Below are 16,807 nucleotides of genomic sequence, written 5' to 3'. Positions count from 1 at the left end.
GGGGTGACCTGATAAAGGTCTACAAGATTATGAGGGGCATGGACAGAGTGGATAGTCAGAAGCTTTTTCCTAGTATGGAAGAGTCAATTACCAGGGGGAATAGGTTTAAGGTGCGAGGGGCAAGGTTTAAAGGAGATGTATGAGTCAAGTTTTTTACCCAGAGGGTGGTGGGTGTTTGGAACTCGCTGCCAGGGGAGGTAGTGGAAGCAGATACAATAGTGACTTTTAAGGGGCATCTTGACAAATACATGAGTAGAATGGGAATCGAGGGATATGGTCCCTGGAAAGTTAGGGGGGTTTAGTTCAGTTGGGCAGCATGATCAGTGCAGGCCTGGAGAGCCAAAGAGCCTGTTCCTGTGTGGTAATTTTCTTTGTTCTTTGTTCTTATCCGGTCTGGCCCACAGAAATCTCCATCCTCGGTGCAATTCGAAATAAGCAAAAGGTTGACTTGTCAGCGTTGTTTACAACTGGAGAACAATTTTTTTTAAAAGGGAAAAGGAGTGAAATTTCTTTTATTAAAATTAACTACTGTTATGTATAGGGGTGAGGGGTTAACTCAACCCTGATTTCACTTCCTCACCACAGAAAGATATTTTCTGATTTTTGATTTCCACCGTTCCAATTGATGTTGTATCACCTAACTCCTCAGTTTTGGTGCGATCCAAGTTTCTATTAATAGCCCCACAGCAGAATCGAGATGGGATAAACTCAGAGGGTTAGTTTATTTTCCCCACAATCAAAACACAGGAAGAGGGTTCACAACATCTCTCCTTTTTGCATTCATAAAGTAACAGAGGGATAAAGAGAAGAAAGAGGTACAAGGCAGAGACTGCAAGGTAATTAATAATTCTCGCTTCTCATGAGTCCAGAATCAAAAGATCTTCACAGAAGACAGGTTGAAGCTGATGCTGGATAATCTACTTTTGCAGTAGAGATTACTTCAATGATGAGATGAGGATTAGTCCTGTAGGTGATGGTTCAAAGGTTCCAGTAGAACATCACAGTTGAGGCCGGGCAGTCATAAATGGACAGAGCCACTTTCCTGCTTGGCTAATGGAAGATGGCAGCTGACTGATGGTACAGCAAGACAGGGTAACTGGGGTTGGGTATAGTGGGGGAATCATGTGACATGACTCACACTTCCTCACTTTAGCTTTGACTTATGAAAATGAAGATGACCTTTGTAGAATTCCCTTTGAATTTGGTCTCTGCAGGGGGCATTAGTGCATCTTCAGAGATAACGAAGTGTTTACTTCTCTGAATGTCAGAAAGTTCCTTTTGTTTGAGTTATAGCTAGTCAAATCTTCGGTCATTTTAGTGTATTTGTTCAGTTTTAAAATTGTATAAACTAGCCACGATATGTTTGTTTGTCACAAGGCTTAGACACTAGTGAACAGTTAGTAGGACCCCAGCCATTTTTATATATGGCGAGCCTTTAGTATCTTGGGTTGTGTGCAGGATTGATACTAGTAGGTACTTCTCAGAGATATTAATAACATCATGATGAATACTTGTGTATTAATATCTGCTCCACCCCATTTGTTGTAACTACTTTTATAAGGATGTTATAAGAGTTGTAGAAATCTGTTGTCAATTCAGAGTTACCTTCACTGAAGGAAATGAATAGTTGTAGTTTAGTTAATGATCAAGGACTACCTAAATATGTAAATATTTTACACCAAAGAACAGATGTGAAACTTTATATGTGAAATTTATGACTTGATATAAAACTGTACTGTCAGAACTGGAGCTAATTATTGCAATTTTATCAAGCAGTTTATCCGACCTAAACAAACTAATGCCTCTTAGTTTCCTTAGAAACTTTATTCTTTCCCACCGACTTAAAATTGAGGGCAAGTGTCCAAACTTGATTCTAACTGACTCCTCCCAGACTAAGTTATGCCACCTCCCTAATCTCCATGTTGTCGGAAGTGCACCATTCTTGTTTAGTTAATCATATGTCACCAATCCTGATTATAAAAAAAAATCCCAGCATCAGCTTTGTATAATCGTTTAGACATAACCAAATGTGTAAACAGGAGCAGTTCCCACCCATGTTTGTGTGTGAACTCCATCATTGGAATTTTGACATGGTCTGACAGTAGGCGTCCTTTAGAGTTAAAACACACTCACCAAGATAGCGAATCAAAACGGAAAACGCTGGAAAACCTCAGCAGGCCTGGCAGCATCTGTGGAGAGAGAAACAGAGTTAATGTTCTGAGTCCGTATGACTCTTCGACAGCGAGATAGCAACCCTGATTACAAGTGGAAATATGGTCATAAAATTGTTGTCCCAGCCTGTTGCTTGGAAATGCATAATAACGCAAGAGTGGCGATTTAATTAGAGCAGGGATTAAATGGGACTTACCAGCTTGTATTCAATATAATTATAAAAGGGCATAAGCATTGATTTCGCAGGCAAACATCACTTGTATTAACTCGTCAACTCTCCAAGAGTCCCAGTTTGCTGGGTTTTATGCATCGTTGACTGTATTCCTGTTTTTTTTTCCCGGAACTGTTACCTTTTTCCAGGGGATGAGATGGTCATCAGATCCACAGGAAGGCAGGGTGACATGGTGGTACAATGGTTAGCACTGCTGCCTCACAGTGTCAGGGACCCAGGATCGATTCCCAGTTTGGGTCACTGTCTGCGCAGAGTCTGCACATTCTCCCCGTGTCTGCACGGGTTTCCTTCGGGTCCTCTGGTTTCCTCCCACAGTCGGAAGGGAATGTATTGGTTAGATACATTGGCCATGCAAAATTCTCCCTCAATGTACCCGAACAGGCTCCAGAGTGTTAATGTGAGCCTATCTGTGACACTGATAAATAAACTTAAAACTAGGACTATGGGGGACTGATGATTGAAGTGATTTTATCTGATTGGCTGATCAAGAAGCATTACCCTAGAGCAATAGATATCTTGGTGCTGGATTACCGTACTGAATGAAAGAAGAAACTTGCATTTTTGTAGCGCCTTTCTTAATCTCTGAACATCCCAAAGCGATTAACAGCCAATGACGTACTTTTGAAGTGTAGAGTGAGTGCTGTTGCTGAGCCTCTTCGCTACCTGCTGTAAATGGTTGGATTATGTGTGTTGGGCACCCACCCTTTTGATCCAGTTGCAAATCAGCTTCTACGAAGGTTGTAGGAACTTGATTCACGTAAGGAACAGTCTAACTGCTAAAAACAGGTGATCTGCTATTTACAGACAAGCTGACAATTGTGGTAGGCAGGTCATGGCATTCATGTGGTAGGCAAAGGAACGCACACGCACACCCATGCACACACACAAATGCACACACACACACATGCACACGCACACACACAAATGTCCCAAGAACATTCGAAGTGCTGAATGAGCGAGAAAACAGGAGAGTGTCAGTCACTTTTTGTGGTCGAGTTTGAAAATGCACTCAGCCAGTTTTTTGGGAAGAAATGCGATTCACACCAATGTGGGGGGGATGCCTAAGCTCGTCAGTGAATCCGGCTGCAGACTGCTTGGGGAGCCATTGGGTAGTTGCCCCCGATATTTGATGTTTAATATTTAAATCAGCATCGTGCCGACAAAACATGGCCAGGAAGATGGCTTTTGGTGCAAGGCCGTTTCACACCCAACGCAAAAGCCTCATGCGTTGTCTTCCTGTCCCGCCGCACTGATTGACTGACACATCGGGCCGGCAAGATCACAGCCAGAGTGTTCCATTCCCATAATGCAAGCTGTATTACCTACATGGCATTGCTTCTACACTCCCAAACACACCCAACACACAACAAAAATGGCGGGCAGGATTTTCGCCATTTTCTCTCTCTGGTTAGAATGATGAAGTTTGAGTAATCTGAACCAATGGGCCCTATTTTACCATTTTGATTCTAAGTGCTGGGTGGACTTGAAACTGGGAGTGTTTCAGATCCAATTTTTAGACCCGTTCTCAGGCACCCCCATACGCACTCTGCCTGAAAAAATATCAGCGATTCCGAATCGCGTTGCAGAAGCCTGTGGGTGGGGCTTAACATGCCCAAAACCCTGCAGCTCCGATCGGCACCTCCAACTGCGCATGCGCAGAATAAAAATGATAGAATGCTGTTCCCCTGCCACATTCCTCCCGGGCTGGATAATGCCTCCCCCTGGCCTCCACAGATATTGCCCCACCCCCACAACATTACTGACCCTCTTATCTCCCCACCCGCTCCGCCACCCAGACCAATCGCAGGCCCCTTCTCCCTTCCCCCCCCCCCACTGATCTCAGGCAGAGTAGCAGCAGACCCCCTTCCCCCCCCCCACTGATCTCACGCAGAGTGGCAGCGGACCCCCTTCCCCCCCCCACTGATCTCACGCAGAGTGGCAGTGGACCCCCTTCCCCCCCCACTGATCTCACGCAGAGTGGCAACAGATTTCCCCTTCCGTCCCACTGATCTCAGGCAGAGTGGCAGCAGATCCCCCTTCCCTCCCCACTGATCTCAGGCAGAGTGGCAGCGGAACCCCCTTCCCTCCCCACTGATCTCAGGCAGAGTGGCAGCGGAACCCCCTTCCCCTCCCCCCACCAATCTCAAGCAGAGAGCCGTCGCACCCATCTTCCCCTGGCCGCGCCCCCACCGATCTCGAGCTATCGGATGCTCGGCACTTACCTCCTCACTAATTGGAGTGCCCGAATCAGACTTTTGTGGAGCATGTCTGTTTTACGCCAAATCTGGATGGGTGAACACGGTGGTAAAGGGGGAAGTGCCAGTAAGGTTGGGTGTGCAGCCCATTGAGTCAATTTAAATGCATGCAAATGCATTTAAATGGCCATCGCGCCCATTTCAAGTGCAGTCCCGATCGCGGCCATTTTTGGGCTTTGGTAAAGGGGGAACCGGCGCGGAGGTGGGCACAGATCGCCTCACGACTTTACCAAGTTTTCGTGCCCGAAAACAGGCACAACATGATGGTATAATCGTGCCCAATGTCTCAGAGGACATTACAGAGAACAAAGCTGACTGAGAACTGGCCATTATTGGGCACGGAATTGGCGATCTCGTTCAGACAGGAGATAAAGAGGGCTGGTGGTGAAGTTGAAAGATTCACCGTGAGGTGCCACCTAAAGTTTGGAGTCAGGCTAATTGATAGCGATAGGAGATTTATTCTTCATATGAAACTGGGTGACAGAAGTGAAGCTGAATGTCTCTTAGCCACAATCTGGTACTAAATTGGGCTATCGGAGTTGCCAAAATACAATACCAGGGTGTCGATTAAACCGTGCATCACTGACCTATCTTAACTGCAAAAATCCAGTGGGAGTACTTAATGGTGATGGAATAATGCCTCTTGGAAACATTGTTAAGCCCCACAGAGAAAGAGGCAAAATGATTCAATCATTGAGCTCTATGTTTCTAGTTTGACATCTTCAGATCCACCCGATTTGAATTCTACTTTGTAATTCCTTGTCATGAATTAACCACTTTGTACACAACTTCCCATTCAAACAAGCAATTTTTGATTTTAACATTCAACTGCATTCCTTTCCCACTATGCTATCTAACTTTGTGTATTCATTACAGGAGTAGTGTTGTAAAAACCACTAAAATCCTCTGACGGGTCAGTGCAGGGAGTTATTTTATACAGTGTGATGCAAAAATTGTTACTACTACAGTTTTGAGATGATGAATATCATTATTGGGATGTGTTGTTTCGGGAGATGTTTAAACAGTTTTATCAGCACAGATGTGTACACTAGTCTACGTGGGGAAAGGTTTAGAGATGTGTGAGGCATGTTTTTTACACAGAGGGTGGTGAATGTCTGGAACGCGCTGCCCGGGGAGTAGGTACAATAGCGGCATTTAATGGGCACCTATATGAATACATGAATAGGATGGGAACGGAGGGATACGGACTCCATAAGTGCATACGGTTTTAGTTTAGGCAGGCATCATGATTGGCACAGGCTTGGACATATTTCTGCAATGTTAAAATGCACCTCAGTTCAAACTTCACATTGTAGCCTATGAGTCTTCGCCTGGACCAATAATAGACCAATAACAGACACGGAGAAAACGTGCAGACTCTGCATAGACAGTGACCCAAGCCGGGAATCGAACCCGGGTCCCTGGCGCTGTGAGGCAGCAGTGCTAACCACTATAGAACATAGAACAGTACAGCACAGAACAGGCCCTTCGGCCCACGATGTTGTGCCGAGCTTTATCTGAAATCAAGATCAAGATATCCCACTCCCTATCATCCTGGTGTGCTCCATGTCACCATGCTGCCCTGCAGCTTATGAACCTTCACCTGGACCAATAATAGACATGATTATTCATTGTTTTCTGGAAATTCAGTTCAATGCACTACATTCTCTGAAGCACACACCAGAAACTACGGGCCCGATTTTACCAAAAACGGGCACGAAATCGTGGTAAAGTTGGGCATTGGGGCTTTAACGCGATCTGCACCCGAATCCGAGCAGATCACGGCTTTACTGACACCCGATTCGGGCGTGGGTCCGGTCCGTGCCCGAATCGGGCGGCCTGACGATTTAAATGCATTAGCATGCATTTAATGAACCGCGTGCCCAACTCTACCGCCAAATCCCACTTTACCATCTTCTGGTCCGTTCCGGATCCGCGCTGTAAGCGACTGCAGAATAAAAATCCGAAGCGGATTTCTATTCTGCAGGGGAACCTCTGAAGCCCATCCTCCTCGATCATCCCCCCATCCATATTTTGAAATATTTTCCCAAATTTTTGACTGTCAGGTTTTTAGTTCCTGGGATTATAATTTTGACATTATCTTCCAAAGGGAATTCCTCTAATTCTGTGCAATGTTCAGATGAAAACAATGATGAAAGAAAGGATCCAAGGCTGCTCCAGAGGCAGATTAGCTACACCCAACGTTGCCCATGCAAATCACATTCATAAGTAGGGGCACATCTGCCATGGAATGTGAGAGAAGAGTTGCCAATACAAACTTCTTTTCACTATGGTTGATTTCCCAGATTTAGTAATCTCCTTGAATCTTATTTCCAACCAAGTTCCACCACGGGGACAATTCTTCCAAGTTCACCACATGACTCTGAACATTTGAGCACCTGGCTCATGGCTACAGGGACATCAACAATCCAGTTACAGATCACAAATGTATTATACAGGTCACTAATTGCTCACTAGGACACTGTAGTTTAATTACCTTTCCCATAGATAATTAGGCAGCACAAAGAAGATGCTACATTATTTTCAGTTTGCAAGATTCTCCTAAGTCCATCTTCCCCCTCTCTCTGCTGTTTTTTTCTTTCGCGCCTGGGTGCGCTGCTTCAGATTTCTTTTCGAACTGCGCATGCACAGTTCAGAACTCCGATCGTCCCGGCAGCGCTAAGCCTCGCTCACTGCGCGGATCGGACCGGAGCCGGTATGGGCGCGCTGCAAAGAGGATTCCGGGCTCGGATCTGCATTACGCCCGGATTCGGCCCTTAGACTCCAAATGGTAAAATCGGGCCCTATGTTTCCCTCCTCTCCCTCCCTTTCTTGAATAGGAAGTCAGTAGCTCAGTTAGCTGGACAGCTGGTTTGTGATGTGGAGCGACGCCAATGGCGTGGGTTCAATTCCCATTCCGGCTGAGGTTATCCATGAAAGCACCACCTTCTCAAGCTTCCCTGAGGTGTGGCGATCTTCAGGTTAAATCACCACCAGTCAGCTCTCCCACAAAGGGGAGGGAAGCCTATGGCCCTCTGGGACTATGGCAGCTTTCAGTTCCTTTCTTCAATGCACTGACTCTTGTTAAAGTACAAATCTGTGGTTAGTAGAAAATTGCCAAATGCCATGGATGCTGAAATTCCAAACAGAAACAGAGAAAACTTGAAAAACTCAGCAAGTCTGGCAACTGAACGAGTAACCCAGAGGCCCAGGCTAATGTCCTGGTGAAATGGCTTCAAATCCCACCTCAGCAGCTGGTGGAATTTGAATTCAATTAATAAACCTGAAATATAAAGCTCGTCTCAATAATAGTGACCATGAAACTATCATCGATTGTTATAAAAAAAACCATCTGGTTTGCTAATGTTCTTTAGGGAAGGAAATCTGCCGTCCTTACCCTGGTCTGGCCTACATGTGACTCCAGACCCACAGCAATGTGGTTGTCTCTTAACTGCCCTCTGAAATGGGCTAGCAAGCCACACAGTTCTTGGGCAATTAGGGATGGGTGATAAAGGTTGGCTCAGCCAGCGATGCCCACATCCCATGAAAGAATAAAGGGAAAAAAATGGTAAAAGGAAGAGATCTGAATGTTGATTTAAATCAGTCTTTCAAGGTTCATGTTCAGTGCAGTGAAGCAGGAACTAAAGCCAGCGGAACTTCAGATTGTTATGACTGGACCGTTCACTATAAAATTAATTGTTCTTTTTAGGAAGGGGACCACAAAATTAATCACACTTTAGCGCACCTCGTCTGGATCGCTGTCCTTTTGAAAAGCGGCAGCCTGGGAGACATTTTTATTTTAAAATTCATCGTCATAGAGATATACAGCACGGAAACAGGCCCTTCGGCCCAACTAGTCCGTGCCAACCTCACTCATGAATTGGATGTGAGCGTCACTGACTGGGCCAGCGTTTATTGTCCTTCCTGAATTGATGAAGGTTTAGAACGTAGGGAGGAAATAAACTGAATAGATGTGAATATATTGGACCGGTGACGGATGTGGCTCACCTTTGGCCTGTGGCAGGATCTTCCAGTCCTGCTGATGTCAATGGGATTTTGCGCCGCTCGGCTGCGTGGCCGGGGAACCCACTGCGGGGGGCGGGGGGGGGGCGGGTCACAATCGGGAAGATCCCGTCGGCAGGAAGGGGGAGGGGGGAAAGTTCAGCTTTTTGACTGTAATAATGACGGAAATCCCGCTGTAGACCGTTGCAGTGGTTTGAATAGCTCTTTTTTTTGCTTCCAGGTCTGGGTGGATGCTGCTGCACAGATTTTCTTCTCCCTCGGCCCGGGATTCGGTGTCCTCTTGGCGTTTGCCAGCTATAACAAATTCAACAACAACTGCTACAAGTCAGTCTAATTAAACGACGCGTGAATTGCTTTATCTTCTTTAGGCTTGCAACTGTCATGAGAATGATTTCCAAATTTCCATATTAGTTATGGGATGACTCCCAGTCAGATCGAGTATGGCAAAGTAGGGAGATTTAACAAAAACACTCCACTTTGACCCTATGTCAGGACCTAAGTCAGTTACAAAAAGGTTTGGATGCTGTGGGAAATTCTGTCCCAATAAAGTTCCCTATCCTAAAAGGTGCCCTGGCTTACTATACCCGTTCATGCAGGGAACCTACATCCACTTAGCTAAAGGGCCATTATTCAGCAGAGACAATTCTGATTTTCATTCCATGGGCGGGACGCTCCGATCTTGCCCGTTCCCAGCCCACTGCCAGCCAGAACGGAGAATTGGCACTCGGCCCAAACTCCATTCACTGCAGGGGCACCAGAGAATCCCAGCCACGGGCGAGGTCAGAGGTTTCCGGCACATCTGTTTGGGTAGGTGATAGGATGGTGCTAACTCCCTGCACTTGGCAATGGGGAACAGCATTAGGGTATTGCTGGAAAATAAATCATTAGAATTACAATTATAAAAGGTCTTGTTGAATTGAGAGATTCAGATTTTGGATAGGTACTAAAGCAAAATAACAAAACTTAAAACAGAAAATTATAGAAATGTCCAACAGGTTAGGCAGCATCTGTGGAGGGAGAAACTGAGTTAATGTTTCGGGTTGTTGGCCTTTTCTTGCGGAAGCTGAAATGCTGACTCTGTTACTCTCTCCAGATGCTGTTGGCCCCACTGAGCATTTTCTGTGCCTTGTTTTGATGGGGTTGTCTTTTAACCAATAAGTTGTTTTTATATCTGATGGCACCTCCTTCTCAGTAACTTCCCACACTGGAATGATATTCTGGACGTTACTTGCTAAAGCAAAAGGGATTCAAGTCAACACTTTAGGAAAAGTGGGTCTACAGAGTGTTAAATGATGGCAAACACTCCAGACTTTGTAGAAAAACAAAGTGAGTGAGTGAGAGTCTGTGTGAGTGAGTGAGAGTCTGTGTGAGTGAGGGAGTGAGAGTCTGTATGAGTGAGTGAGTGAGAGTCTGTGTGTAAGTGAGAATCTGTGAGTGAGAATCTGTGAGTGAGTGTCTGTGTGAGTGAGTGTCTGTGTGAGTGTGTGAGAGTCTGTGTGTGAGTGAGAGTCTGAGTGAGTGAGTGACTCTCACTCACACACACAGACAGACTCTCATTCAGTGTGAGTAAGAGTGTGTGTGTGAGCAAGTGAATGAATGTGTGAGAGTCTGTGTGAGTGAGAGAGTCTGTATGAATGAATGAGTGAGCGTCTGTTTGAGTGTGAGTGAGTGAGAGTGTGTGAGTAAGTGTCTGTGTGTGTGAGTAAGAGTCTGTGTGTGTGAGCGAGTGAATGAGTGTGTGAGCGAGTGAATGAGTGTGTGAGCGAGTGAATGAGTGTGTGAGCGAGTGAATGAGTGTGTGAGCGAGTGAATGAGTGTGTGAGCGAGTGAATGAGTGTGTGAGCGAGTGAATGAGTGTGTGAGCGAGAATCTGTATGAATGAGTGAATGAGAGTCTGTGTGAGTGAATGAGTGAATGAGTGTGAGTCTGTGTGAATGAGTGAGTGAGCGTCTGTTTGAGTGTGAGTGAGTGAGCGTCTGTTTGAGTGTGAGTGAGTGAGCGTCTGTTTGAGTGTGTGAGTAAGAGTCTGTATGTGTAAGCAAGTGAATGAGTGCGTGAGCGAGCGAATGAGTGAGTGAGTGAGAGTCTGTGTTTGTGTGAGTGAGTGAGAGTCTGTGTGAGTGTGTGTGTGAGTGTGTGTATGTGTGTGTGTGTGTGTGTGTGTTTGTGTAAATGAGCAGCTGAAGTGAGAACCCTGAGACTGGAATGAGCTGGACACACACACACACACACACAAACCCTTCTCCCTCCCCAAAATCATATCCACAAAGCAGGCCAGGAGATGTGGAAAATTCCGGCTGAAAGATAATCTTCTCCCGACCCCCATTACGTATGAGTTCTGCCGAGGCCAGCTCAGAGTATGCACCGTCAGAGGCAGACACAAAGTGAATGTTAGTTAAACTCCAACTCCGCTGCTCAGCTCCAGTCCCCATTCCTTCCCTGGTACCGGGACTTGGGGTCCAGTCTGTCTCTGTCTAACTCTGCCTCTTAAATGAAAAGACAAAAGAGGTGTAATTGGTTAACTTTGCTGCTTGGTACTATTTAATGGTCAGTTCATTGCTCTTTAAAAAGCATGTTTAATGCTGTGCTAAAACTTGCCGAAATCTGCTCATCACGCCCTTGATGGAGAAAAAAATTATAATTTGGGCCCTCGCACAAGAAGGTTGGACAGCCAGAAAGCAGGATGAATAATGTTCTGGTACCTCATGAAATTTCCCTAACAATGAACATAATACAGTGCATTGACATATTCTTAACTTTATATTGTTTTCATTTTTTTAAAAAACCTCAATGCTTTACAACCAGAGGGACCTTTAATAACCCTGACAACAGTATTTAGCACCTGCTGTGATGTGGGTCATTGACTAGAACTCAAACCCTCCCCATTTAAATGTGCACGATGCAGAGCATCCAAGCAACATGAATGAGGTCAGTGTAATAAGTCTGCGGAGGCAGAAGTCCCTTCACCAAAATCTCTTTATTTACAACTCTAACAGCAGTACACAGAGTGCTAGCAGTTAGCAATCTACCTCCGGGGGTGTCAGAGGAACTGGCACTCAGTTTAAGTACAAGCAAAGACTCCCTGAGTGATCCACCAATTGGACCCTTAATCAGGGACATCTTTTTGTATTCATCCAAATGAACAAAATCAACTTAACTTAAGAGACATCACAAAAAGGGCAGCTGCCTAAAAGGAGGGGAACGGCCCGAAACAAAAAACAAAGCGGAGATCTTTAATCAGGGAGTTCATACTCCAACAGGCCAACCTCAATGGCCTGATTGAAGTCATTACAGTCAGGATGTATTAAGCTGGTGCGGTATTGTATAGAATGTTTCAAATGTTTTTTGTTTGACCACATTCAGATTGTTTGTGAGGACTAAGGATGTGACCATCGAAACTGAATTGAGGCAATGGACTCTTTCTTGTTTACTTGCTTTAGGGATGCTTTGATCATCAGCACGGTGAACTGCTTAACCAGTTTCCTGTCTGGTTGTGTTATGTTTACTGTCCTTGGCTACATGGCAGAAATGAGGAATGAGAAAGTAGAAGATGTGGCCAAAGACACTGGTAGGATGACAACGTGCAAACCTCTGACAATTCTTTAAAGTTTATTTATTAGTGTCACAGGACGACTTACATTAACACTGCAATGAAGTTACTGTGAAAATCCCCTAGTCGTCACACTCCGGCGCCTGTTCGGAGAATTTAGCACGGCCAATGCACCTAACCAGCACGTCGGATTGTCATGGCAGTTGTAGAATTATCACTTTAATTATGGTCCTAAGATCAACATGCATTGATTAGAGCAGGAAGAGAGAGGTTATATTGGGCTAGATTGGTCTGATGCCCCAAAGCCACTCCACCATCTACGAGGCACAAGTCAGAAGTGTTATGGAATACTCTCCACTTGCCTGGATGGGTGCAGCTCCAACAACACGCAAGAAGCTTGACACCATCCAGAACAAAGCAGCCCACTTGATTGGCACCACATCCACTGCCTTAAACATTCCCTCCCTCCACCACCAACGCACAGAGGCAGCAGTATGTATCATCTACAAGAGGCACTGCAGCAACTTGCCAAAGCTTCTTCGACAGCACCTTCCAAACCTTCGACCACTACCACCAAGGAGGACAAGGACAACAGTAGCACGGGAGCACGACCACCTGTAGCTTCCCCTCCAAGCCACACACCATCCTAACTTGCAAAGATATCACTGTTAATTTATGTTGCTCGGTCAAAATCCTGGAACTCACTCCCTAATAGCATTGTGGGTGCACCTACACCATATGGGCTGCAGTGGTTCAAGAAGGCAGCTCACCTCCACCCCCACAAGGGCAATTAGGGATGGGCAATAAAAAAGTGACGCCCACGGCCCATGAATGAATTAAAAAAACGTAACATAACAGGTCTCGAACATTGCATTTCTGTAGTGCAGACATGCCTGGAAACTATGGTGTTGGTAACATAACCCAAAACATATAACACACTATAATATCTTGGCATTGTGCACTGTTCAGAAAGCAGATAATTGCGACATAGATGGGTTCACAGTTCCAGTGAATGAACTAACCAGACAAAAAACAGAATGTAAGTTACGATAGTCCGCCCCCATTAAGATCAATAATGAAATTGAATTTGCTGAGATAAGGCCACTGTGATTGCCACAGCAGGATGGCACTGGTGGGCTCAAATAACTGGTGCAATTGCAGGAATCATAATTTATTGCTAACATTAAGAAATAATCATATTGCTTTTATTAGGCACATTTTGGTATTATTTAGATTTGAATATTATTTAGTGCGGCAGATTTGACAATGTCCAGAGTCCCTTCAAATCAGCAGAAATGATACGTATTTGATGGGAGTCAGTGACCACTTCCCAACCTTAATCCACCATCTAAACATGAATTATTGTCTATATGTAAAGCAGATTGTTAATCTTATGTGTTGTGTTTTTGGTTCTCTGTGCACTATATTAAAATTCAAGTAGCAGATCAGAAATGGTACAGGGAGTGCAAAGTCCTTGAGCAATGAAGATTTGAAATCTCTGGCTTCTATAATGTTTGCATCATATCAGTGGGAATTTGCGGGCTGGGGAAGGGGCTTGGATGGAAGGGCTCACTGTGACATCTAATGAACTAATCAGATGTAAAACAATACGGTAAAGTCATAGAATCCCTACAGCTTAGAACGAGGCCATTTGGCCCATCGAGTCTGCACCGACCACCAAACCACCCAGGCCCTATTGCTTAACCCCAAGTATTTTGTCCTGCTTGTCCCCCTGACACTAAGGGGTGATTTAGCATGGCCAATCCACCTAACCCGCACGACTTTGGACTATGGGAGGAAACCAGAGCACTCGGAGGAAACCCACATAGACCCGGGAAGAACGTGCAAACTCCACATAGACAATGACCCAAGCCAGGAATCGAACCTGGGTCCCTGGCACTGTGAGGCAGCAGTGCTAACCACTGTGCATCAGTGCCACCCTTTATCTGCTTCCTACAATTTCAAATTCCACTTGTTTCTGTCCATTAGTATAATCATTAAACATCTATTTTAAACAAATCTGGGGCCAGCTGGCATCTCATTGCAATGGGTTTTTACCTTGGCTAGTGGCCATGCTGCTTCCAATTGCTTGCTGGCTACAGTGTATTCTAATTATATGGTGTAACTTAACCAGGAAAGGATCAAACAACACAACCGGCAAACGTATGGCATTTGTGGCCAGTATCACAGCTCCAGTGAATTCTGAGTCTTTGGCCAGAATCTTACCACTGTTCACGCCAGTGGGATTTTCCCACCCAGCCGCAGTGAACAGAGATTTGACTGGCCGCCAAATTCTCCGACCTCACTGCAGTGGGAGTGTGGTGTGAACGGCAGGTAAGATCGTGCCCTTTGGGTAAATGTTAAGCCAAGCCAACAGAGGCAATTAAATTCAGCTGGGTATATTAGGAATCTTAATACAAACTGACAGTGAGACATGAAAGTACACAGTGTAGTGTCACAAGTGTTAAAAATAATCTTTTTCCTTTATGTAACAATTGTTATGCCTCCCTCTCTAAATTTGAAAGCATTAAAAGCTCCTCTTATCATAATACATAGGGGAGGCAGTGGCCTAGGGGTATTATCGCTAGACTATTAATCCAGAAACTCAGCTAATGTTCTGGGGACCCAGGTTCGAATCCCGTCATGGCAGATGGTGGAATTTGAATTCAATAAAAAATATCTGGAATTAAGAATCTACTGATAACCGTGAAACCATTATCAATTATCAGAAAAACCCATCTGGCTCACTAATGTCGTTTAGGGAAGGAAATCTGCCGTCCTTACCTGGTCTGGCCTACATGTGACTCCAGAGCCACAGCAATGGCGTTGACTCTCAACTGCCCTTGGGCAACCAGGGATGGGCAATAAATGCTGGCCAGCCAGTGACGCCCATGTCCCACAAATGAATTAAAAAGAAATGAGAGACTCCCCAAGTTAGAAATCAGCTTGCGAACGCAATAATTAAGGTTCCTATTTTATAACATGTTAATTATCCCAGCAATTATGATTTTAAATATTCGAGCCAGAACAGAACTTTATTGGTTTTCTTTAAGTTTAAAGTTTATTTTAGTGTCACAAGTAGGCTTACATTAACAGTGCAATGAAGTCACTATGAAAATCCCCTGGTCGCCACACTGTTCGGGTACGCTGAGGGGAGAATGGCCAATGCACCTAACCATCATGCCATTCTGTGGGAGGAAACCGGAGCACCCGGAGGAAACCCACGCAGATGTGGGGAGAACGTGCAGCTCTGCGCAGACAGTGACCCAAGCCGGAAATCGAACCCAGCTCCCTGGTGCTATGAGGCAGCAGTGCCGACCACGGTGCCATCGTGCCGGAGGCAGTAACTGGGTGTATATCACTGAAAATATTTTCTGACCACCTAGCTCAATGTGCAAGCCCCATCCACTGACTTGTGTGAAATACGAAGAATTACAGATAGAAGCTGTGTACGAATATGAATATACAAATATACAGAATCAGAAAGGGACAACCCTAGCAAATAGCTCGGATGCAGAAGGATTAAAGGAGGAAAGTATTAACAGTGTATTATTATTAATCTGCTTCTACTCTTCTCCCTCTAGGCCCCAGTCTGCTTTTCATTACTTACGCAGAGGCAATAACTAATATGCCTGCATCTACATTTTTTGCCATAATATTTTTCATAATGCTGATCACATTGGGTTTGGACAGTACGGTAAGCAAATTAAAAAACAATTACTGACTATATTGGTCATCTGCTGAAATTCATTACGACTCAATAGTACTGACTGGTTTCGTATTTGAACGCTTGAGGGAGTATGAAATTTGATAGAATTGGAAGTGTTTCATATTCTTACATAGACTCGTGTTGGTTGAGTGGGATTGTTCTGAGTTGTTATTAAGTAAGCACCTCTACCATTTTGAAAGAATGGGTGGAGTTTTACTGGCCCTGATAGGGAGGTTTCTCAGTGGCAGCCATGGTAATGGCCGAGCTTCCCCCAAACAGAGGCGGGCAGCCGATTTGAATGACCAGTGGCTCAATGAAAAGCGACTGCCTGTGGACCGTGGGCATTGTGCCAGTGGCAGCGGCGGCGGACCAGCTCCTCACTACCATGCAGCTTGGTGGCCTCCCAGCAACTTCCTGGCAGAGTTGTCTGAGCCGGAGTCCCCATGCCGCAGGGAATGGGCTGTTGGCAGCAAATGACGCTCCCACGGCCCAACACTGCCACTGGAACGGCTTTCCCTATACATAGAAACATAGAAACTAGAAGCAGGACAAGGCCTGCTCATTATGATCACGGCTGATCATCAAATTCAATGCCCTGGATCTCCCCTTTCCCCAAATTCCTTGATTCCGTAAGCCCCAAAACCAAATCCAATTTCTTCTTGAAATCATACAATGTTTTGGCCACAACTACATTCTGTGGTAGTGAATTCCACACATTCACCACCCTCTGGGTGAAGAAATTTCTCCTCACCTCAGTTCTAAAAGGTTTACCCCTTATCCTTAAACTATGACCCTTAGTTCTGGACTCCCCCACCATTGGGAACATTCTTTCTGAATCTACCCTGTCTAATCCTCTTAGAATTTTA

General features: G+C 45.1%; 1 protein-coding gene across 2 annotated transcripts in view; it reads left to right on the top strand.

Moving 5' to 3' along the window:
- LOC144501304 (sodium-dependent serotonin transporter-like) overlaps positions 1–16,807 on the top strand; it is an 81,570-nt gene that overhangs the window by 45,342 nt on the left and 19,421 nt on the right. For both annotated transcript variants that reach the window (XM_078224903.1, XM_078224904.1), the window contains exons 7-9: positions 8,903–9,006; positions 12,123–12,250; positions 15,817–15,929. In XM_078224903.1, the coding sequence (XP_078081029.1) occupies positions 8,903–9,006; positions 12,123–12,250; positions 15,817–15,929 (345 nt within the window). The remainder of the gene's footprint in view (positions 1–8,902; positions 9,007–12,122; positions 12,251–15,816; positions 15,930–16,807) is intronic.

The sequence above is a fragment of the Mustelus asterias genome, chromosome 12 (genome assembly GCF_964213995.1).
Source record: "Mustelus asterias chromosome 12, sMusAst1.hap1.1, whole genome shotgun sequence".
NCBI classification, from domain to species: Eukaryota; Metazoa; Chordata; class Chondrichthyes; order Carcharhiniformes; family Triakidae; genus Mustelus; species Mustelus asterias.
This window is presented reverse-complemented; position numbering and strand designations above follow the sequence as displayed.